Consider the following 23,982-nt stretch of genomic DNA (forward strand, 5'->3'; position numbering starts at 1 on the left):
TTATATACTTACTATATGCTAGCACAGGATACTGAGGAAACAAGTGCTCAATTTGGCTATAACACACATATTCTTTGAGTCAAGTGTTATGTACATGGAAATGTCATTGTAAATTTTATATAATAACTCATAATAACAATTTCATAAGACAAAAATCCTATGAAATCATCAATTCAGGAAAGTAACTCTTACATTAAAAAAAATCAACTAGCATATAACATCCAACACAGAAATTATGTAAAACTGCCTAATACTTATTTTCCCATAATGTAAATATTTATTTAATTTCATAAGAGGTCACCAAATTATTTTCCAGAGTGGTATGCCACTGTGCATCCTTTTTAAAAAAAATTTTTTAATTTATAGATATTTTACATCATTGTTCATTTTTAAACAATGTTTGCTTTCTTTGCTCTGCTGTAGTCCCTATAGAATTTCTACCACCAATTCACCCGTGCACCATCACCACAGTCCCCTGTGCTCCTCCCTCCCTCCTTAATTCTAATCCCCCCCCCCAGTGTCTCTGGTTTATAGTTGTCTGTTTTTGTTTTGTTGTGTTTTTTATTGTTATTTTTTTTTCCCTAATGCCTTATTTGGTTCCCTTTATTCCTCCTATAAGTGAAACCATCAGATATTTTTCTTTTTCTTGGAGCATAATTCCTTCTAGTTCCATCCATGTTGCTGCGAATGGCACTAAAAACTGCCTAATACTTAAGGTTGTTATTAGACTGCCAAGAGTTTCAGTAATCTTTAAGAAAAACAAAGTCCAGGAAATGGCAGAAAATATACAGTATCTGTCTCAGCACATAGACGATTGATAAATACAGATTGATATGGTTAACACTAAATAAAACTGCTAAGAATATAACTCAGCACCACAAGTAATTCCCAACTAAGTAATTCCATTTTGTTAATAATCACAACTCCAGAGTTGGTAAAATCATGACAAAGTTGGTACATTCATATTTTGGTGACAGTGTAGACTTGCTCAACTCTTTAGGAGGCAAAAGTTTGGCAACTGCAGACACATTTATATCCTTTCACCTAGTATTATCACTTGAGATTAGTATCCTATGAAAAGAATTAAAAAAATAAAAAATATTTACAGAAATACTCAATTCAGCATTAAAACAGACAGAAACTGAAAACAATTATTTTCCTGTTGGGCAATTACAACTGAGTGAATTTAAATAGTCATTTGGTAAATTACAGTACCACATAACCATTAAATATTACAAAGTTTTGATATAACATGAGGAACATTAATGTTATACAAGCAAGGCAAAACTGTACTAATTCTGCAAAAACCATAATATATATGCAAAATAAGGCAACAAAAATAATGAAAACAATTGTTAATAGGGTAAGCTTGGGGCTGATTTCTAATAACTTTTCAATAAATAAAAAGAAACACTACCCCAAACAGTAAAATTAGGAAAAACCTATAAAACTAGAAGAACAAAGCTATAAAATTGGAATGACAAAAACTTAGGTCCAGATAGGAAAACTAAAGAACATGTAGAGAACTTATAAACTCAGTAATGTAAATGATATACTACTACTACCAAAGCACATTTGAAATTTTGTCACATAGCTTACAATCATCTCCATCCTGTTTTTCCCTACAAACCTTACTGAGAATCTCTGTGGTTGATAAGCTACTACTACTGTTGAAAGTGTTTTCTATTCCTTGGGTATAAAGACAGGGAGGGAAAAAAAGATTCAGGAGCACTACTTTTAAGATACAGACTGCAGAATGAACGAATAAGCCTACCCCTGGAAGAGTTTTGCTTATTTTTACACTCTTTGTTACAATAAATATAAATAAATAAATAAAATGTTATTAATCACTTTAGTACTACTGACAAAATACCAAGGAGGAAAAAAAAATGCCTAAATCTACTTAAAAAATGTAGGGAATATGCCATTTTCAAGGTTGCTAAAAAAATTAAAAATTATATGTGTGTATGATTAGGACATGTTATATATAATTGTTCTAATTGTTAGCTTTAAAGGTCCACAAACTTCTTTAAATTTCTATGAAACTATACTTTAACTTTTTAACCTTGAGCCTAAGAGACAGAAAAAAGTATTTTTTGGGATGCCTCCCAAGATCTCACTACTATCACACCTGCATTAAAAATCACATTAGGAGAACAACATGTAGCACTTTAGGTAACCTAAATTCCTAGCCTCAAGAAATATGTGTAAGTATGGATAAACAGAGAAAACAACTGAATATAACAATGCAGCTTTGTTTTCTTATGGTATACTGAAATTATAGTCACATAACTATGTGTACTGATTTTTACAAGATTTAGTTGAATATCTACATACTTTATTCACAGAGTTTTAAACTAAAGTTCTAAAAAAATTCTGGTTTTGGGCCTCCCTGGTGGCGCAAGGGGTTAAGCACTGCACTATGAAGCAATCCACAGCCTCTGCAGCACGAGTTCGATCCCTGGCTGGCCAGGGAGCAACCTACATGGCGAGGCAGACCTCTCCTGTCTCGCCCGCTGCTCCCCTCAGCAGTGTATTTCAGTCAGTCTGCCTGTTCTGTTCCCCACTCTGTCTCTGGTGAATCCTCTCACGCCCCCCCCCCCATCTCTGGCCTGTACCCCAGCTCTTGTATGCATAAATAAATCAAAAAAAAAAAAAAGAAAGAAAGAAATTCAGGTTTTAAATGGGAGACTTCAACAACTTTATCTTTTTTTTTTAAAAAAAAAAAAAAAAAAGATTTATTTATTTTGCATACAAGAGGTAGGTTGTAAGCCAGAGGTGCAGGGGGTGAGAGGATTCACCAGAGAGTGGGGAGCAGAACAGGCAGATCTACTGAAATACACTGCTGAGGGGAGCAACACACAAGGCAGGAGAGGTCTGCTGTGCCATAGGTGGGTAGCTCCCTGGCTGGGGATTGAACTCTTGCTGCAGTGGCTGGAGATAGCTTGATAGTGCTGTTTAACCCCCAGCCACCAGGGAAGCCCCTCCTTTATCTTTTCTAATGACATTACAATAAAAGCTTCAAATGGAAAAGAAGTGCCAGCTTGTAGAAAGTTCACATTGGAAGGAAGAACCTGAAGACAAAATGAGTGGAAATAGCATATAGATTGTTTACTTGATCTAACATGATTTACCAGTAGAAAATACATAATTAAAAGCCAACTTTTGCCAAATACAAACATTTAGGCAGAAAAAACACAGATGATTTAATTATTAATATTAGTTATAGATATTTGATGTATAGTAAAAAATGTAATATAGCTTCCAAATCCTGAATACCATTAAAATGCATCCCTCCCAATTATTTTTAGAGCTTATATCCACTTCTACTGCTATCTTAAGTTTAAAAATGGGAAACAAATAGTTGAAGTAAAACCATAAATGCAAAAACCACTGGATTACATATTTAATACATTATAATGTAAAATATAAACATTCTAAGGTTTTTTAATAAAGAATTTCCAGGAAATGCAATCAGATCTACAAAGGCATTATATACCTTAAAAACAAACACACCATCCTTACTGACAAAACACAACACACCTATAAATTATAAACTATCACAATATTACATTTATATTTTAAATAACTAAAAATGTAATAGAAGTAGCATCATCTCAGCAGGATTAAGAATGTGTTAGGAAAGCAGCATACACCACTGCAAATACGGAAGAGTCTAATAATTTACAAAGACTGGGAATTTTATTGTTAAATTATTGATGGCCTTAGATAAGATACCAAAACTTCCTTTATTCTGTTTCTTGAGCTGCAGAGGGTATCTATATTTTTATTACATACTTTACAAAGATGTTCCTGCAGCCTGGAAAAAAGTGTTTACAGTGGACTCGACAAGTCATGTAACAAATTTATACTGAGAATACAGATTACTTTGGGTTTATCTTCCAGGGCATTTAAACCTGCAGGGCTGACTTTTAACAAGCTTCTCACCTTCCTATAAGGCTACTTAAATATTACTCCTAGAAAGGCTATGACTGACAATGCCACTGGTTGTGAATTTCTTCAAATAATACAGTATGTGTGCCCAGAGGAACGTTTTGTTTTCACTTCAAATATATACACTAAATATATGTGCTGTTACTGTGTTCATAATTTAAAATTTCTAAGAAATCGTAAACTTTTACATGATAATATAGGGATTAGTCAATGGGCTTAAGGTCCATCGATAGTAATACCTTAACTCCATCATATTCACAGTAGTTTTGTTCTTGGTTTCGCCAGTTTTAAGATTCCCCCATTAAGCAAAGACAATTTTATACTACCTAAGGGGAAAAAATAGTCCTCAGCTCCTCCGTCCTCTGCCTACTAATGTCGTTTGGAAGAGCGGACACAATCACAATCACACACACGCGACCACAAGGTCCTAGTCCCTAGAATATCAATTAAAAGCAGCACATTTTATTTCCCTACAGACGCTCTGCAGTCCACCCAGTTAGCTAAAATATGGGGGAACATACCAGAATTCATCTGCACCCACACTTCAGCCCCGCCCCACCGGGGGAGTGTGAAGGGGCTAAAAGGACAGAAAAGGCCAAGACTTCAGCTCCCAAGTTCTCCATACCATTCGTTTCATCAAGTTCCACCGCAGCCAGGGACCCTGACCCTATTTTCAGCCGCGCCTCCCAATCCTGCGCCCCTTGCCACCATCACACACACACACAGAGTTGCTACCCACTGAGTCCTGGGTGAGGCGACCAGCGTCCTCCCTCTTCCTGCTCAACCCCAGGGCTGCAAGGGTGTCGCCCTGTGCTCCAGGCAGAACCGATGTGGGCCCAGAGACCTCGGAACTGACCATGAGAAGGGGACGATAAATCGAGGGGAGGGATCAAAGAGCCGTTATTCCTTTTTCCTCTTCGTTAGGAAAGCGCGCGAGCGGGGAGGGGCCGGAACGCCGAACGGCAGTTACCTAACGGTCCGGCCCGTCGGCCGGGCTTCCGAAGCCCAGGCCAGGCGGGGCGCGGAGGTGGCAGCGCGGCCACAGTAACCCGAGGGCTAGGACCCAGGCAGGAGCGCCCGAGGTGATGGGAAGCGGGGGGTGGGGACTACGGTGTGCGACGTCGCCATGTTAGCGCCTTCTTTCTCCGTTTCCCCACGGTCTCAGTCCCGCGGCCTTCTCCCCATCACTACTCACCTTTCCGGGTCACCACTTCATGCTTATCGCGGTCGCCCGGGGGCCCGAGCTCAGCCGTGTTTACAAACTACCCCGGGAGGAAAGGGCTGAACCGCACTTTAAAGGCCACGGGCTCCCACAGGCTTCCGTCCTCTCTCGCGAGATCGGACTGACAAGCCTTGTCCCCGCCCTACTCCCGGCATTCTCCCCTTTCTTCTCGTTCCCCGCCCGTTCACGCACACGCGCTCCTCCCCGCCTTCCGCGGGAGCGCCTCCGGGTCGTGATTCCGTAGGCTTAAGGAAGGGGCCGGCCCCGAGGGGGCGGGAGCCGCAGGACACACGAACGCTGATGATTGGATGAATAACTCGAAGGGCGGGAGCCAGAATAACTGGAGGGGGCGGGGCCAGAGAGCCCGTAGAGCGTGTCTGTGTCCCTGAAAGTGCTGACGCCTGTGATTGGCAGCCGGCGTGAGGCGGACGCAGGTGAAAGTGCTGGAGCAGGTGGATGTTGAGGTCGCGGAAGGCGGTTGGCCGCGCGCGTGGAGGAAAGGTGAACTCTCGGAAGGCAGGAGTAGTCGGGGAGAAAACCGGATGAGTCCTTCGACCCAGCCCCGGGAGCCCGGTATTTCCGTTCTTCTCGCTTGCCGGCCTCCGGCAGGAAGGAGGGTGAAGCGCAGGGAGGCCCGCGCCTCGACCCGCCTTCCCGCTCTAAAGGAAACCTGAGAGGGGAAGCTTCGGGGAAACTGAGGTTTGTAGGAGGGGGAGGATGCCGGAAATTACGCCAAAAGCTGGAAAGGAACAGTCAGTTCTGAAAAGCAAAAAGCTTTACTTTGAGTGACTTTGTTCGAATTTAAGCTATAATTGGGACTGATTCTTCCGGCTCCTGAGTGTCTACTACAGTGTATATTAGCAGATAATTATGTTTTGAATCACTAGGAAATATACTGCCTCTCACTATATCACCGTAATTTAAAACAGTGCAACCGCTTGCATAGAAGGGAAAAGCCTCCCTACTCTATTACAGTGTATCTGATTTTAGCGGTTTTCTTTAGGTACATCAAAAATGTATCAGTTTTAGTAGAGATTTTATAACGTCTAACCTTTAAAACATCACCAACTCCGTATTAACATTTTAGAAAGCAAGACAACGAATTGGAATATGACTTAGAAATGGTATTCTTTACACAATACTATGTTACTGTTTAATAGGGTGCTGCAACACCAAAGAAATGTCTGTCAAGCTTTGAAAATAGCTGTTCAAACAAGGGGGGGTAGGAGTGTGGATCATTTGACGTAAGGGACAAAAGAAAGCCTACTACTACACTGAAATTGACTCCTAAAAACGCTGAAGTACTGTGCTAAAAAGTCTAAATTTTGCTCTATGATTTATTTCAATATTAAAATAGTGATTGATAACTACTCACTGACATAAGTTGAAAAGTGTAATCAAAATCCCCTGTAAAAATTTGCATTTTTTAAAAATAAAATTTTCAGTGTCTTGTTTTTCCATTACGTGCTGATTTCTAGTCTATAACAATTATTAATAAAATTTGTGTTTTAACATAAAATGCAATCTCAAACATTATCTTCAAAGTGAAACTGAAACTGTTGCAAGATTGTGGGGGGAAGTATTTGAGAGTTGTTAAACCTGCAGTTCAATAATGGTACCTGGCATAAAAGTGAAATTATAATGCTGCCGGACCTTTTAACAGATTTCTGGCCTGTATGAATATATGTGAGCCAACTTACTATTCTTTTAAAACTAATTTTATTTCTCAAGAGACCTGAAAGAAGCCAAATTATTAACACTTTACTTCTCAAGTTAAAATGAAAGTACCATCCCTATATATTGTCAGTAACATTGTAGTAGCATTAGTATGGGATATCAACAAAATCTCAGCAGCTCAGATTACCAATGATGAACATAATGATGGACAAAATGTGCAATCAACAGACCACACATTATTACATCTAGACTACTTTGACTAAAACAGTGATTCTCTCCATCCCCCAAAATGTCTAATGTGAAACATTTGTTTCAGGAAAAAAAAAATTGGATCAGAGAGATGTTTTAAAGTTATTTCCCATCCTCTTACATCAAAAATTGAAATTCTTCCTCTCCAGTTTTGATGCAATTGCAATTGACAGTAGGTTTGTTTTTAAATTTCTCCACCTTACCCCTGTTTCTCCAGCCTGCTGTCCTAGTAGTTAATTATCTACATCATATAGTAGAGAAACATATTATTTGAAGGAAAATTTTTCAGGAATCCTTTTAGATGAGAGAATCATTTAGTAATACAAATAGTACTCTGATCTGTTCTGAGAATACAGTTTTAATTGTCTAAAGAGAAGATACACCTAAATGAGGGAAAAATAAAGACTGGGGGAAAAGGGTGGGAAGAATGTAAACGGTTATATATGCACGTTGGCAGTCTGACAGTTAACAGTGGGTCTCACCTTACATGTATTTCCATGGCGGTTCCTTTACTGTATCTTTCTACAAATGTAGAAAACATTCAATGTGAACAAAATAAATGTACATTGTTAATATTTTTAGTCCTGTTCCCATGAAGTCTTATCCATACCCTTTAAAATACTTTGCTTTTCATTTTTCTTCTCATTTTCTTCCCTTAATATTGCCACAGTCTAGAGTTCTCTACAGTCTTCTCTTTACCAATAGAGGAAACTTTTTCTGGTTCCCTTCTTTGCCCATCTTATTCATCCAGTTTCTCCTAGAAAAATAAATGAAGGCCTGATAAATCTCCTTAAAAAACCCAGCATGATTTCTGAACAAAGCTGGTATCCCTTAAATACTGGAAGAGGCTACTAAAACAAAAACACCTCATTTTTATCACAAAAGTACCTGTTACTTAACACCACAAAAACAATGGTGGTCTCTAAATGTTCTCAAAACCTTCCAAATGCCACAGAATATGATATTTTCCCCTTGTTTATAAATAGTTTGTGGTGGTTAGTTCATTATTACGCTTAAGAATTCTAAAACCCTGCTCATATATAAAGGGGTGGGTGTGCGTGTGTGTGTGTGTGTGTGTGTGTATGTGTGTAGTGAAAAGGGAAGATTTATAACAGTTTCTATTTGTGATTTAACAAAACTGCATACTCCAGGACATCCTTTTTGTCTGCCTTGGACTCTGGGAAGAGCCTCTCTATTTTCACAGGTATCCTCAAAATGCAGCCCATATGGTTCATTAGCTGAGATTTCATTAGTGGGATCAGGAAGCATGTGGGGGTGTGGGTAGGGATGGAAGATGAAGGAAGCAAGGCCTGATTTGTATACCCACCTGATATCTGAAAGATATCAGATGAGGACCACATGACCCTAGACTTTTTGGTTGACTTTTGGTATACCTTTTAACTCAGGACAAATCTTTCCCTCCCTCTGACAGTGCACTCAATTTTTCTGCACACTGCGGAAATGACCTGTTATAGTTACCCCTCGGTGCCTGTCCTCACTGTGGGGATTTCCATTCAGAACATTGCAGATGCAAGAAGGGCCACTGTCCACCTCCTGACCCCAATCTTTGGTTTCTCAAAAGAATTTATAATTAATTTTGTGTGGCGTTGTGTGCAGGGGGGAAACAGAGGACTGTATTTAACTTCAAATCATACTAAATAGCTTATGTCAACTTAGGCCAGGAGAAAGAATTAAACACCTTGTTTTCATCTTTCATAATAATGCTTCCTGTTATCTCCCTCTCATCCCACTCACTAGAAAGAGGGTTTGTCGTCATTGTTTTGTGCTTCCACACACTATTAAGTTACCAATAAAAGTAGATAGGACCACTGAAGAATTTCATCTTCATGGAGTGTTTACCCTTAATGGTTCCCTATAACTTGTCTAGTTGGCAGCCTGACACCCACATAATACAAAAACCTTAACTCATTATGTCAGACACCGAGGAAGCCTCTTTTGACATGGTGTATAATCCTTTCAATATGTTAATTAATTTGGTTTGCTAGTGTTGTGGAGAGGCTTTTGCATCAATGTTGATAAAAAATATTGGTCAGTAGCTTTTTTTCCTTTTTTTTGGTCTAGCTTTAAGATCAGGGTAGCAGTGCTGGTCTCATAGAATGATTTTGGAAATATTTTCTCCTGATCGATTTTTGGAAAGTTGAAGTGGGACTGGTATTAGTTAATTCTCTATAGTTTATAGAAGCCACCAGCAAAACACTAAGGTCCAGGGCTTTTCTTTGTTAGGATAATTTTGATTACTGGTTCAAATTTCATTACTAGGTATAGATCTGTTCATACCTCTGTATCTTCATTACTTAGTCTTTGTAGGTTCTGTATTTTTAGGAATTTTTCCATTTCATTTAAGTTAACCAGTTGCCATACAGGTGCTTATAATATGCACTTATAATACTTATTTTTATAGAATCAGTAGTTAATGCCCCCAGTCATTTTTGATTTCTAGTTGAGTATTCTTTCTTTGTCTAGCTAAAGCTTTGTCAGTTTGGTTCATCTTGTAGAGAGCCAAATTTTGGTTTTGTTGATAATTGTTTTTCTACTCTCCATTTATTTCTACCCTTGATATTATTATGTCTTTCCTCCCACTAGCTTTGGGTTATTATTCTTTTTCTATTTTTTTTAAGTTGAAAAGTTAGACTGTTAATTTGAGATCTTTTTTCTTAATTTGGGCATCTGTAGGTTTAAATTCCCCTTTGAACACTGCTTTTGCCATGCCCCATAAATTTTGGTGCCATTGTGTTTTCTATTTCATTGGTCTCAAGTATTTTCCAATTTCACTTGTAGTTTCTTTGTTGATATGTTGGCTGGGTTAATTGCCACAAAATCATGAATTTTCTAGTTTTACTTCTTTTGTAGATTTCAAATTTCACCATTATGATCGGAGAAGATCCTTTGTGTGATACCTTTTAAAATCCACTGAGACTTAATTTCTAGCATAACACATGGTCTATCCTGGAAAATGTCCCATGTGCACTTGGGAAGAATATATATGCTCCTGTTGTTGGAGAGATTGTTGTTTGTGCTTGTTAGATCTGTTTGGTTTATTAAGTCCTCTTTTCCTTATCTTATGTCTGGTTGTTCTATCATTTATTGATAGTATGTATTGAAATTTTGTCAACTATTATTGTAGAGCTATTTTCCCCTTCAGTTGTCAGTTTTTGCTTTATGCATTTTGCTACTTATTAGGTATGTGAATGTTTAAAATTGTTACAGCTTGTTGTTGTACTGAGTCTTACTAGCATAGTCTATCTATGTCTCTTGTGACCATTTTTTATTTAAAGTGTATCTTGTTTGATATTAGGATAGCTGCTCTGTTCTCTTTTGGTTATTATTTGCCTTGAGTATCTTTTTCTATCCTTTCATTTTCAGTCTCTGTGTGTCTTTGGAGCTAAAGTCTCTTATAGATAGTATATAGATAGATCATGTGTTTTATTCTATCCTGATAGACTTTAGTTGGAGAGTTTAATCTACTTAATCATTGATAGGAAGGTACTTTTTTGTCATTTTGCTTTTTTTTAATATGCTGTATAGCTTTTTCTTTTTTTGCCTCTCAGTTCTTTCATGACTGTCTTCTTTTGTGTTCAGTTGATTTTGCCCCAGTGAAATGTTTACATTCTTTTCTCATTTTCTCTTAGGTATATTCTGTAGCTATTTTCTTTCCAAATGTACCACGGGGGATTACATTTAACATCCTAAAGTTATTACATTCTTATTCAAATTTATATCACCTTAACTTCAGTAACATACACAAACTCTGCTGCTTTAACAGCTTAATTCCTACCCTTTTCAGTTGTTGATGACACAAGCCTACATTTTTATTTTTGTGAAGATTTATTTATGCATACAAGAACTGGGGTACAGGTCAGAGGTGTGGAGGGTTAAGAGGATTCTCCAGAGACAGAGTGGAGAGCAGAACAGGTGGATTGACTGAAATACACTACTGAGAAGAGTAGCAGGTAAGACAGGAGAGGTCTGTTGCGCCATGTGGGTCACCTTGCTGGCTGGGGATCAAATTTGTGCTGCAGTAGCTGTGGATTGCTTCATAGTGCTGATGCTTAACCACTTGCGCCACCAGGGAGGCCCCACAAAACTACATTTTTATAATTCTGTGCCCCTTTAACAGCTTAGTTCCTACCCTTTTTCAGTTGCTGATGTCAAAAAAATTACACTTTTATAATTCTGTGTCCCCAAAACATAATAAAATTTAGTCTCTTAAACTATGTTGAAAACATGTGGAGTTACAAACCAGTTACAATAGTACTATTAAACAATATATTATCAGTTTCTTAAGTCACATATAAAACAAAGTTACAAGCAATTGTTAGAATCAATACTAGTATGCTTGGATATCTGAAATGCCTTTAGGAAAAACATTTTGAATAAATACAGTTAAATTGGTACTTAACTGCTCTCAGGTACTCTTAAGGGAAGTGGTACTTTGTTAAAATGGTGCACAATAAACATTTCTGCTGTCAGAGTAGATCAGTTTCAGTCGTGTGCTTTCAATGTTAGACATTTATTACTGGAAATAAAAATACAACATAGCGCCTCCCTGGTGGCACAGGGGTTAAGTCACGACACTATTAAGCTATTGCTAGCTACTGCATCCTGAGTCATGAGTTTGATCCCCAGCCAGGGAGCTAACCCACATGGTGCAGCAGACCTCTCCTGTCTTACCCACTGCTCCCCTCAGCAGTGTATTTCAGTGGATCCGCCTGTTCTGTTCCCACTCTGCCTCCGGTGAATCCTCTCACCCCCTGCACCTCTGGTCTACCCTCACTTCTTGTAAGCATAAATTTAAAAAAAAATAAATAAATCTTTAAAAAAATAAAATGAACTTGGAATAGAGGACTAGCTCACTTAAGTATTTCCCTATGGTTTAAAAAATTTAGTGTATAATTTTTTGTTACAATACTTTTAATTCTAGCTATATACACACACACACACACACATGCCATTTTAAAGTATACAATTCAGTGGCATTTAGTACATTCATTCACGATTTGTACACTCATCTCCACTATCTAGTTCCAGAATATTTTTATCCTAGAGAATGCCCATATCCATTAATCAGTCATTCCCCATTCTTCCCTTCCCAGCATGTAATAACTATTGATCTGCTTTGCTGCTAGACTTTTGTCTGTTCTGGGCATTTCATGTAAATGTAATCATACGTGTCTTTTGTGCCTGACTTCTTTCCTGTTTTTAACCTTATGTAGCAAGTACCTGTATCTCCTTCCTTTTTATGGCTGGACATTTGTTTCCATTTTTTGGCTACTGTGGAATAGTGCTGCTATGAACACTTACACCTGTTAGTTTGAATGCTTGTTTTTAATTCTTTTGGCTTGAAATGACTGAATCACACAGTACACCACTCTATTTATATTGCTGAATTCAAATAGTGGGTAGTTTGCTCTTTGGGGGGTACTCACTTTATAGATTTATGTGACTCTCAGTGTGCATAAAAATTCTAGGTCTGATGTCTGGGATTTGTATTTTAAAGTAACATGCTGGTGACCTATGGAGATGGGCTTCCCACTACAATTTTGAGAAACCTCAGTGATTGATGTCTTTTCCTCAACTAAAATCAAAGTAGGCAAAGGGCATTAAAAGAGTAAAATGTAGGGCCTCCCCGGTGGCGCAGCGGTTGAGCGCTGGGTTGCGAAGCTGCCCGGCGGCCTCTGCGGAGCCAGTTCGATCCCCGGCTGCTCCCAGGCCACCAGAAGAGGGTCCCACATGGCGCGCAGACCTCTCCTGCCACCCGCTGCTCCCCTCAGCAGTGTACTTCGGTCCTTCTGCCTGCTCTGCACCCCGCTCTGGCTCTGGTGAATTCTCTCACCCTCCCGCGCTTCTGACTGTACCCAGTGCATGTATAAACAAAACAAACAAGCAAGCAAACAAATAAATAAATAAAACATGCCTCTATTTAAAAAAAAAAAAAAAGTAAAATGTAGTTTCCCTGATTCTCATCAAAACCTTCACAGAAACCCCAAAACTGAGATGACAAATGTTATAATGTACAATGTATTTAAGAGGGAAAAATCTTGGTTTTCTACAGTAGTTTCATTTATTCCCTTTTAATAGTATTGAAAAGTTTGACCAAGAAAAAATATATAGTATTAGAAACAAAATATTATTGAACCAACTGTCATTCTGAAGATTCTACTATAAACATCTGTTCTTCTCAGTGATAAGCAATACTTTAGCTAACTTTTGGCTTTTAAAAAAATATTGTATGGCCTCCCCTGGTGGTGCAGCAGGTGAGTGCTGGGCTGCGAAGCTGCCTGCAGCCTCTGTAGCGCCGGTTCGCTCCCTGGCCGCCGCCGGGGAGGGTCCCACATGGCCTGCAAACCTCTCCTGCCGTGCCCTCTGCTCCCCTCAGCAATGTACTTTGGTCCTTCTCCCTGTTCTGCTCCCTGCACTGGCTCTGGTGAATTCTCTCACCCTTCTGAGCTTCTGACTGTACCCAGTGCTTGTATAAATAAATCTTTAAAAAAAAAAAAAAAATTGTAGTCCATTCGGTTTATTTTTTATCATTTGGGCTTTAATGTTCAAACAAGAAACCAGCTGCTATTTAGATGGAGTTTCTTCTTTTTTAGACAGTTAAGATTCACTATAGATATAATTGTTTAATGTGTGACTTTCTCAAAAGAAAAAAATCATTGCCTCACCTCCATTTAACAAGGTGATGATTCTTAAAAAGCTGATGTGATTTATCTTTAGAACCAGCTGTGCAAGGCCAATCTAGTCTTAGACGATAACTCCACTTGCAAGTACTATAATTCATATAAACCCTTAAAAACGCAAAACCATCTTGAATAATTATGTTGGTTTAATTAATCACACTTCATTGAAGCCCAAAGCACCCAAACATTCCTCTTCTTTATGAATAAATAAAAGCTCTGTAATTTATAGTGTGCAGAACACTTTAAGAGACTTCCCATCAAAATTACTTTAGGATCTTTTTCATCAACAACTGGTGTATAAGAAGACTTATACAGCATCTGCTGAGTGCATGTTCTTCTCTGTGAGGACCTAATTTAGGTTAAGTACAAATCACAACAAAAACTAAACTTTTCACCTTTAATGAAATGACTTTGGAAATAACGTACATTTCCATGACACCCATACTACAGTTTTTGGAGTCACAGTAAGATACACAGATTAATTACATCCGTAATTAATATGAATGCCAACATTTCAAGCAGTAATTTGTTACATGGCAAACAAAATCAAAAAAGCAACCATCAAACAAAAGAGACCCATAGCTTCAGACAAGGCAAATCCCAGGATAGCATATGAGAACAGCTGCTGCTTCAGCGAAGGGTTTCTAAAAAAGCACAAGACATATAATTGTTACTGTGGAATATTTGAATTTCAACAATGTGTTAAATATTGATGAATCAGATTACTAGTGTTAGGATATCTGTAAACTAGAGAGTAGTGGAAGAGTACTTCCCTAGCTCTTATTTCTGCTTCTGACATTCCTTTTTCCTCAATCCTAATCAAATGGGGAAAACGGAGCTTTCTCTGTATGACAATGTAAATGGCAGTTGTCATTTATCGTTCTGACATTTTTAACAATTAAAAAAGTATGGACTCTGAAGTCAAGCTGAGTTAAAAATTTTACTTACTAGCTATAATTCTGGGCAAACTGTGTAACCTGTATCTCTAATCCTTATTTCTCCAAAGGGTGTTGTGAAGATTAAGTGATATAATGCATATGAAGCTTTCAAAACATAATGCAAGTCACAGAATAGACACATAGTACAAAGTAGATATTATTTCACTAGTTTTTCTAAGTTTCCAACCATTTAAAGCATGCTTTGAAAGTATCTTATTTGGCAATAGAAATTACCTGGCATAACCAATGATAAGGCTGCCAAAGACTGTTCCAATACCAGCACCAGAACCAGCCACTCCTACTGTTGCAGCACCTGCACCAATAAATTTGGCAGCAGTATCAATGTCTCTGCTGATTGCACTGGTCTGAAACTCCCTTTGGATTAGTTGAGACACACCATTCTGGGCCCCATTAAATACCGTAGAGCCCTAGGGAACAGGAAATAAAGGCAAAGGTCAAATCAGTAATCACAGTTAGCTATTTAATCACTGCACTGTAGCTGAGTATGGAAAGAAGGTAGTATGGCACAAGACAAAAATTAAGGACTTAGATAATTCCACTATTGTAGAAGAGGGATAACAGTAAGAAAATTAAGAAATAGTATTATGTGAACAGACTTTTCTATTTTGTAGGTTTTTTATTATATGTGCTGCCGAAGCAAACACTCTATTTTGTAGGATTTTTAGTAACTACAGCTATAATGTAACTATAATCTTAAATATAGGAAAGTCAACTATATACTTAAATATAACTACTACTATAGTTCTTGCTCAACTTAAATGGTTAAGTTTTAGATACAGAAAATTTTTTCATGGGCTTATCCTCTGCATGTTTTTTGGAGGAAAAAGTGGAAAAGGATTGCCCTCAAAACATTAATGAGGTGTTTCCTTCTTCACTTTAATCAAAACTCTAAGACTTAGTAGTGTACTTAATTTCTATTTTATTACAATTACCTCTCCAGTCCTCGCCTCTGGTCGAGATAACACTGATGCAGAAATTGGTCTGTATGCAACTCTGGATCCAACTCGGATCTAATAATAAAAAAAAAATTACAAGTAGTTAAGTAAGAATATAAAGATTTATTTATGCATACAAGAAATGGGGTATAGGTCAGAGGGGTGTGTGTGTGTGAAGTATTCACCAGAGACAGAGTGGGGAAGAAAACAGGCAGATTGACTGAAATACACTGCTGAAGGGAGCCGCAGGCGAGTTAGGAGAGGCTGCTTCGCCATGTGGGTAGTTCCCTGGCTGGGGATCGAACTCATGCTGCAGAGACTGTGGATTGCTTCGTGGTGTGGTACTTAACCCCTTGGGCCATCAGGGAGGCCCAGTAAGTAAGACTATCAATTAAGACTTCAATGACCTTTCATGTACAAGAAGTTCTTAAAAAGCCAGCAAAAGTGAATCAGAAAGTTCATGACATTTTTGTATTCATTCTTGTCTGGTTGGTCATTTTTAATACACGAAGCAATTTTAATTGTTTTGGAAGTTGGTAATAAAATTTTAAAACTTGCTGTACAATCTATTTGCAACAATGAACAAAAATTCTAAGACCAATTAGTTGAAAAGCATACGTACTGCTTTTTAAATTCCAATTGCTGTGTTGCCACAATTCAGGTGGGAAAACAGAAATAAAAACTTAACACTCTTTGGTAAGTTTAAGTAGACCAACAAATAAATTAGGAGTGTCACTATAAATGCTGGTCACTTAAAATAGTCCATCAGTTAATATCAGCTTCCACGATTTCCAAGATATTCCTGTATGTCCATTAATCATAAAATCAAAAAACGGATTAAGCAATTCTATGTCAATGTTACAACAATGCTTGAAATACTTTGACCATAAGGCCATATCCCAGTCCAGCTTCTCTGTCCTTGAGTGTCCACTAAACTAAGGTCACAGAAAATCCCTTCAGAACCAAGACCAGATTCTCTAAGACAAATCCCCTAGAATGTCACTTCACCGAAAACCTCCAAAAAACGCTTGTAGAAACAATATCCCAAAGGCAGGAAGAAAGACTTTGGGCTCCACCACCTCCCTCCACTCACACAAGAGTGAGACAAAGTCCCTCCCTCTGCAGCAGCGAGTTTGACCTACAGATAGGCGCCTGCTGCTGGGCTCAACTAGGCCTCAGCGGCCCCCTACATCCCTCACAGCACCCCAGCCTTCTCTTCGATCGCAACCCAACAGAGTGGCCGAGGACCAGGAGGTGGCGGCCGCCCCGGGACTCGGGGCAAGGAGGGTTTGACCTACACCGAGTGAGGCCTGACAGCTAGGCCTCGGCGGCGCTCCAACGCCCTAGAGGTGCAGCGGGGCGGAGTGAGACGCCCCAGGACGAAGAAAAAGAAAAAGAAGACACCGAGGACGGGCTGAGCAGCCTGAGGCCGCGGTGCGCCCCGCCCGATGGCTGCCCATTCAACAACGTGGACGCTCCAGGCCAAGGGTTCCGGGCCTCCGTCCCAGGGCCCGGCCCGGGTTACGCACCAGAGCGGGGGTGCAGGCGAGCTTGGCGCAGGCGAACATCTTAGCCTTCGGGACGGCGCGGCTGGAGGACTTGGGCGGCTGGCTCAGTGGGCTCCTCTCCCGCGTCCTCTCTGCGGAGGGAGAGAGGCGTAAGGTCAAGTGCCCTCCCGGGGCCTGTCCTTCCCAGCCAGGTCCCCCGGGCCCCCGCGCGCGCCGCCAGCCCGGGCCCCGCGCCCAGGGAGGCGACGGCAGAATGAATGGGTCCCCACAGGGCGCCGCGCCCCCCCGGCCCCGCGGGGCTCCCGCGCCCTCCGCTTACCTTCCCCCGAGGCGGCGGCGGCGGCTGCGGCGGCAGAGGTCGAAGGAGTGGGGCTGGGCGCGCAGGCGCGGGCGGGCTCTTAACCACGCCGCGGCACCCGGATGGAGAAGGCGGGGGATCCGGCGCGGGAGGGACGACGCTCAAGGTCACTTTGTAACAACTTTATTGGTAACCCGTCGGGAAGGACAACGCCGCCGCTGGAGGATGGCTCCGCGGGCAGTGGATCGTAAAGGGGACGCAGAAAGAAGAAATCGAAGACGACTGCTGGCAGAGGGAGTGGAGCGGGTGGTTGCACCGTTGATCTGAGGTGGCCGGAAGATAGTGAGGCTTTTTCTTTCATCTGAGATCTTCTTTTTTAAATTAATTAATTAATTAATTTGTTTGTTTGTTTTGATTTTCTTTATACAAGCACTGGGTACAGTCAGAAGCGCGGGAGGGTGAGAGAATTCACCAGAGCCGGAGCGGGGAGCAGAACAGGCAGAAGGACCGAAGTACACTGCTGAGGGGAGCAGCGGGCGGCAGGAGAGGTCTGCGCGCCATGTGGACCCTCCTCTGGTGGCCGGGGAGCAGCCGGGGATCGAGCCGGCGCTGCAGAGGCTGCGGGCAGCTTCGCAACCCAGCGCTCAACCGCTGCGCCACCGGGCAGGCCCTCATCTGATACCTTCTTATGGGACTTCATTTTTAATCAGTTGCCCCTTATCTTCTATGGAGGGGTGTGTGGGGGGGGGCTTCCTGCTCATACTCCCGGTATATGGTATAGAACTCTTGAGTGTGGGGACAGGAGTCATTCACCGCTTGAGAGGAGACATTTTCCAGGGTCCCCAGCAAAGAGAGTACATTTCTTTAAAGGGACCTGGAAAAGGATTTTAGAAGTATGTCTAGTCCGTTGGGTGAAAGAGGGCCTGACCTACAAGTACTAAGTCAGGGGAACGCACACATTAATAGCTTTAAGAGCTTTGTGACTTATCTCTTGATAAGCTGAAGGAGGTGAACCTTTTTCTCCAGCTCTGCGATTTGAAGAATTCAGGGAAAGTTAGGTATTTCATGTAGGGACAGGGACTCAAGAAAGGTCTGAGTATTTTAAAAATGGATTCAACTTTCACATCTGCATTTGGGAACTTTGGAAAAATCGTTTTCTTTGGGAGAATGTAGAACTGTCTCAAAAAATGGCTCTTAATGCTTGACCTAACAGTACTAATAAATGGCTACTAGGAATAATACAAGTCATCATAGAAAAGTAAATGTTTAGTATGGCCAGCCAAGGATGGAGGGCTAGGGACTGAAGTCCAGCCCACCTGGCCTATAGCCCTGGCATGGGACATCATTAACCCAGAGGGTCACAGTTCCCTAGTTAGCACAATCATTTAGCAGCAATCCTGGGGAGAACCCCCTCAGAACTGACACTTGAAGAATGAATAAGATTTTGTCACTGATCCAACTGCGAATTCAAATAGTTCAAAATCACGTGAAAACTAATCATGTTAGGTTTGATCATTAGCCCATAAAATAGAGATAATTTGCCTGTGCAGTTCCAAGAGAGATTATAGGTATGTTGTCTCAAGTACTCAGTTCTTTTTAAAAAAAAAAAAGATTTTTTTTTTATTTAGGCATACAAAAACTGCGGTACAGGCCAGAGATGGGGGGGGGGGCGGTTAGAAGATTCACCAGAGACAGAGTGGGGAACAGAACAGGCCGATTGACAGAAATACACTGCTGAGGGGAACAGTGGGTGAGTCAGGAGAGGTCTGCTGTGCCATGTGGGTTGCTCCCTGGCTGGCCAGGTATCGAACTCATGCTGCAGTGGCTGCGGACAGCCTCATAGGTTGTGTCCCAACCCCTTGCACCACCAGTGAGGCCCTCAAGTACTCATTTCTTACCTGAAGTATGTAGTAACCTGTTAAACAAGAATACTCTGAATTAGCGTTATCCAGAGAAACAAAACCAGAAGGGTTTTCTATCTATCTATCTATCTATCTATCTATCTATCTATCTATCTATCTATCTATCTATCTATCTATCTATCATTTATGTAGTGAGGAATTCACTGGGAATCCCTGGAAAACTGTTGTAATTCACTTGGAATCCAAAGGTCTGAGAACCAGGGGAACCAATAATGTAAGTCCCAACCTGAGAGCCAGAGCAGAAAAATTGAGATGTCCTAACTTAAGCAGTGAGACAGGCAAATTCTTCCATCCTGCACCTTTTGTTCCAGTCAAACTCTCAATGGACTGAATGACGCCCACCAGGATGGAGGAGGTGATCTCTTACACTGAAATCCCCATTTTTAAATACTAATGTCATCTAAAAACGCCTTCACAGACATGCCCAAAAATAATGTGTAGGAACCTTACAGCTAGTCAAGTTGACACATAAAATTAACCATCACATATCCTATATTTTAATAATGGATACTCTTAAGGGAAAAATCACTCTGAATGGCTCAATGAAAATTCCTGTCTCTTCAGCAACAAATTCAGTGGCAGTACCTGTTGAAGAGAAGGTAGAGAAGCCAGGATCCCTAACAGAATCATTTCCGGGGTGCATAGGGACTAGTTGCCTATGGCAAGGGGAGGTGGAGTTTATGTTCAGACCTTGAACTCTCAGCATATCAATAAGTAGCATAAAAGAAGAGAGAATTTTTCCCTTGTGGGTTTTCTCTCAGAGTTTAAATATTTATGAAGAATATTAGGTGTTTAAAGAATAGATGTTCTATCTCTGAGAATGGCATGTGTGTATGCAAGAGAGAGAGAGAGAGAGAGAGAGAGAGAATCCAGTAATTACCTGTTTGAGGAATAGTGAAGAATAATGAGAAAGCACATTCACCTCACATAGGCTGGAGACTAGAACCTAGAAATGTGAGTTTTAAAGTGCAGCCTAGTCTATTTTGTTGAGTACCCTGACCACAGCCACACCTCCAAGGTGCTATTACTGATAGATTACTCAGATTTTGCTTGATTTTGTAACTTGTATTGATAGAAAGGAGGGGGTTTTGAGTAACACCACGCCATGCTGATGTTGGGTGGATATCTGCACTGAGGAAGTTTGAAGAAAAGGTATCTCCTGAGAGGAGTAAAGGGAGACCATATAAATGAATAGGGGACTTCTTGTGAAATATTTAATTATCCCTATGTTTTTTCTTAGACTGTGGGAAGCTTCATGGTAAGTTATGACAATTCATAATTTGATAATATCAGATAAACCTGGGTGATGATGGCATGGGGAAGAAAGGACTGGGGCAGTAAAGAGAAGTATGAAAAATCATTTTCAAATATAACTGCTACAATCCCTCCTCTCTTGCATGCCCTTTTGCAGTGTGACCATACCATTCTTCTCCTAAGGCAGTCTGTTTCCTCATTCTTAAATCTGGGCTAGCCCTGTGACTTGCAATGGAAGTAAGTTGCACTGTAACCTCTGGACTAGTCTTAAGAGATCTGTAGATTGCACTCTCCTTCTTGGAAACCAGCCACCATACCAAGAAAAATGGGTTAGATTACTGAATGATAAGAAACCACAGACAGAAAAAGGCTTAAGAGACTTGAGGTGCACCAGACATGTGAGTGAGGTCATCTTGGATTCTCTGTCCTCAGTCAAACTTTCCCAACCAACATCACAACAGGAATGAGACCTGCCCTAACTCCTCGCCCGGAGAGTCAAGAGCAATGAAAGCATTGTTGTTTGAAGTGATTTCTAGGGTAAGATAACTGAAACAGGAGATACTGTTTGCCAAATATGCACTACTCCTTTAAGATCTATGTGGAGGGCCTCCCTGGTGGCGCAGCGGTTGAGCGCTGGGTTGCGAAGCTGCCCGCGGCCTCTGCGGCGCCGGTTCGATCCCCGGCTGCTCCCCGGGCCACCGGAGGAGGGTCCCACATGGCGCGCAGACCTCTCCTGCCACCCGCTGCTCCCCTCAGCAGTGTACTTCGGTCCTTCTGCCTGCTCTGCTTCCCACTCTGGCTCTGGTGAATCCTCTCACCCTCCCGCGCTTCTGACTGTACCCAGTGCTTGTATAAACAAAACAAACACACAAATAAATAAATAAATAAAACATGCCTCTATTAAAAAAAAAAAAAAAAGATCTATGTGGAGGCGGCAGTACCTTAAGATAGGAAATTTCAGCTCAGAGTTCCAGGCATAGCTCATGGCAAAGCAGACAGAGAGGAACACCAGGCTTGGTGGCTGACTGCCCTATCCTTGAAATTCTGGGGGATGTAGAGTCATTATTGTTAAAACTCTTTTAAGTAAGTTATAACCTGAACACATAGAAAGATGTTTAAATGATCTACCTTTTTAGTTATCATTTTAATGGCCTGTAAAACTTTTACCAGCCTTCTTACACTTGTGTGATATAAATTACTATTTGTGGAAATGAAAATCAGGAATGTAAGATGACAGTTTACCTTTATAATATTTTGTTTTTCTTACATGTGTTTATTTTTCAATGATGTAAGCCAATTTTATCATAATAATAATTTAAGAAAGCAAAGGACAAAACCAAACCAAAGCATGCTCTAGAAATCTGACTAATGAATTAAAGCTACTAAAAAGGGGAGAGGGACAAAGAAGGCAAAGGGCCCACTTAACCATGGGGGAGGACTGGGTGCCTTGGTGGTAGTGGTTATGGGGTAACATACATCTGAAGAAGTGTGAACCTCTAAATCATGCACATTGTAGAAGCCAATGCTATCTCAATTAAAAAAAATTCAATTAAAAATTTGTCTCATTATTGACCTTAATTTGCTATCAGTTTACCTTTATTTTTTAAATAAGCCTTTAAACCAGAATTAGAATTTAAACCAGAATTAAATCTATACAATAACTCAAGCAAGGTGAGCTTCAAATAAATACTATATTCCCCCTCTGAATATAGTAAATGTACAGAAAAAGGCAAGAGTTTATAATGTAATGGAGGCATGTGAAAAATTGAACTAAGGCTATAAAAAATTGAGAAACAAATTATTAAATGCTCTCGAACTGTTTATGGTGTGTGATTAGGGAAATACCTTCAACCAAAAAATAATCAAGTTGAATTATAATAATGAAAGCATTTATTTGAGATTAGGGATCATCTTCCAGACCCATAAGCAAAGGGCAGGCCCACTGGGTTAGGGAAGAACGAAATTTTAAAAGGGTCAAGCAGGGAAGTGGTCTGACCTCAGGTCAGCTGGTTTGAAGATTTTGAACTGGAATTGTCTAATTATGATTGGTTGACAAGGAACTTTGGATAGAAGACTGAAATGTGGAGTCTTTTGTAATCATCGATGTGTCCTGTTTACAACCCACGATGAGAAGAAAACGGAATTGATCAGCCAGGCTGCGCTTAACAACGCACCCAGAAGTCTCAAGTTGGCAGTCAGAGACAAAATGGATTCTGGTTCAAAGCAGGTTCTACATAGTTTAAGAGACTGGTCTGTTTAGAAAATACCTCACTGAAGACTTGAGTTAGGATTAGAGATATTAAAGGTTTGCTTAGAAAAGATTTATCTCTTTATTTTCATTTTTTAAAGATTTCTCTCTTTAATAAAACCAAAGACTTCTAGACTACTATGATATTTTATAAGACAAATACAGTTTAGTCATTCAGATAATTAAAATATATTTCTCACATATATTTGGTCTTTGTCTACATTTCCTGACTCACACCTCTCAACACCCTTGGAATTTCCTAAGTGTTAAGAGTGATGTTAGGTGAATAAAGGTGACTTTGGGAAGCACCCAGGATGGGGCTGGTGACCAGGAGAAGCTATCATGTGATTGGAGGGTTGGCACTGCCAGTCCTTGCTCTGACTGAGGAGGGGAGAAAGGGTAGTGATGGAGCTTCATTGCCAGTGGCCAGTGATTTGATAAATCCTACTTAACTAATGAAGCTTCCATAAAACTCAAGAAGGAGTTTCAGAGGACCTTTTAGGTTGGGGGACCAGAGTGTGCTGTATGTCGCTGTGCCAGTTCCCAAGCTCCATGAGGACAGAAGCTCCATTGGTCAGCACCTCACCCTATGTATCCCTTCCCTTGGTTGTTGATTTGTATCCTTTAATACCCTTTGTAATAAACCTGTGATCTAGGGGCCTCCCTGGTGGCGCAGGGGATAAGCACAGCACTGTGAAGCTATCCACAGCTTCTGCAGCATGAGTTCAATCCCCGGCCGGCCAGGGAGCAACCCACATGGTGCAGCAGACCTCTCATGTCTTGTCCACTGCTCCCCTCAACTGTGTATTTCAGTCAGTCTGTTCTGCTCCCCACTCTGTCTCTGGTGAATCCTCCCACCCCCCACACCTCTGGCCTGTACCCCAGTTCTTGTATGCATAAATAAATAAATCTTAAAAACAACAACAACTGTGATCTAGTACATAGATTTCCTGAGTTCTATGAGCCGTTATTGGAAATTATTTAAACCTGAGGAGGGAATTATGGGAATCTCCGATTTATAGTCAGTTGCTCAGGTAACAACCTGAGCTTGCAGC

At 40.5% G+C, this 23,982-nt stretch overlaps 2 protein-coding genes across 2 annotated transcripts in view; both read right to left on the bottom strand.

The window, feature by feature from the left end:
* The window catches only part of ATF2 (activating transcription factor 2), an 80,330-nt gene extending 74,998 nt beyond the window's left edge, over nt 1-5,332 (bottom strand). Inside the window, exon 1 of the mRNA XM_037523575.2 lies at nt 5,150-5,332. The gene's annotated coding sequence lies outside the window, so the exon portion shown is untranslated. The remainder of the gene's footprint in view (nt 1-5,149) is intronic.
* Nucleotides 5,333-13,632: 8,300 nt separating this feature from the next.
* ATP5MC3 (ATP synthase membrane subunit c locus 3) lies at nt 13,633-17,584 on the bottom strand. The gene is made up of 5 exons (XM_037523577.2): nt 17,525-17,584; nt 17,227-17,336; nt 15,695-15,772; nt 14,976-15,169; nt 13,633-14,447 (listed from the first exon to the last, which is right to left on the bottom strand). The coding sequence occupies exons 2-5, from the start codon at nt 17,263-17,265 to the stop codon at nt 14,333-14,335; spliced, it is 426 nt and encodes a 141-aa protein (XP_037379474.1). The 5' UTR covers nt 17,266-17,336; nt 17,525-17,584; the 3' UTR covers nt 13,633-14,332.
* Nucleotides 17,585-23,982: the final 6,398 nt, after the last annotated feature.

This window comes from Talpa occidentalis, unplaced genomic scaffold (assembly GCF_014898055.3).
Source record: "Talpa occidentalis isolate TD23 unplaced genomic scaffold, MPIMG_talOcc4v2.1 talOcc4.3, whole genome shotgun sequence".
NCBI lineage: Eukaryota > Metazoa > Chordata > Mammalia > Eulipotyphla > Talpidae > Talpa > Talpa occidentalis.

What these genes read in the sequence shown, in the direction of transcription:
- ATP5MC3 (XM_037523577.2), bottom strand. Translation starts at nt 17,265, where the DNA reads ATGTTCGCCTGCGCCAAGCTCGCCTGCACCCCCGCTCTG. An exon ending in TCGCCTGCACCCCCGCTCTG is followed by an intron (nt 15,773 to 17,226) that starts GTGCGTAACCCG and finishes TTTTATTATTAG; the next exon opens with ATCCGAGTTGGATCCAGAGT. An exon ending in CAGAGGCGAGGACTGGAGAG is followed by an intron (nt 15,170 to 15,694) that starts GTAATTGTAATA and finishes CCTGTTCCCTAG; the next exon opens with GGCTCTACGGTATTTAATGG.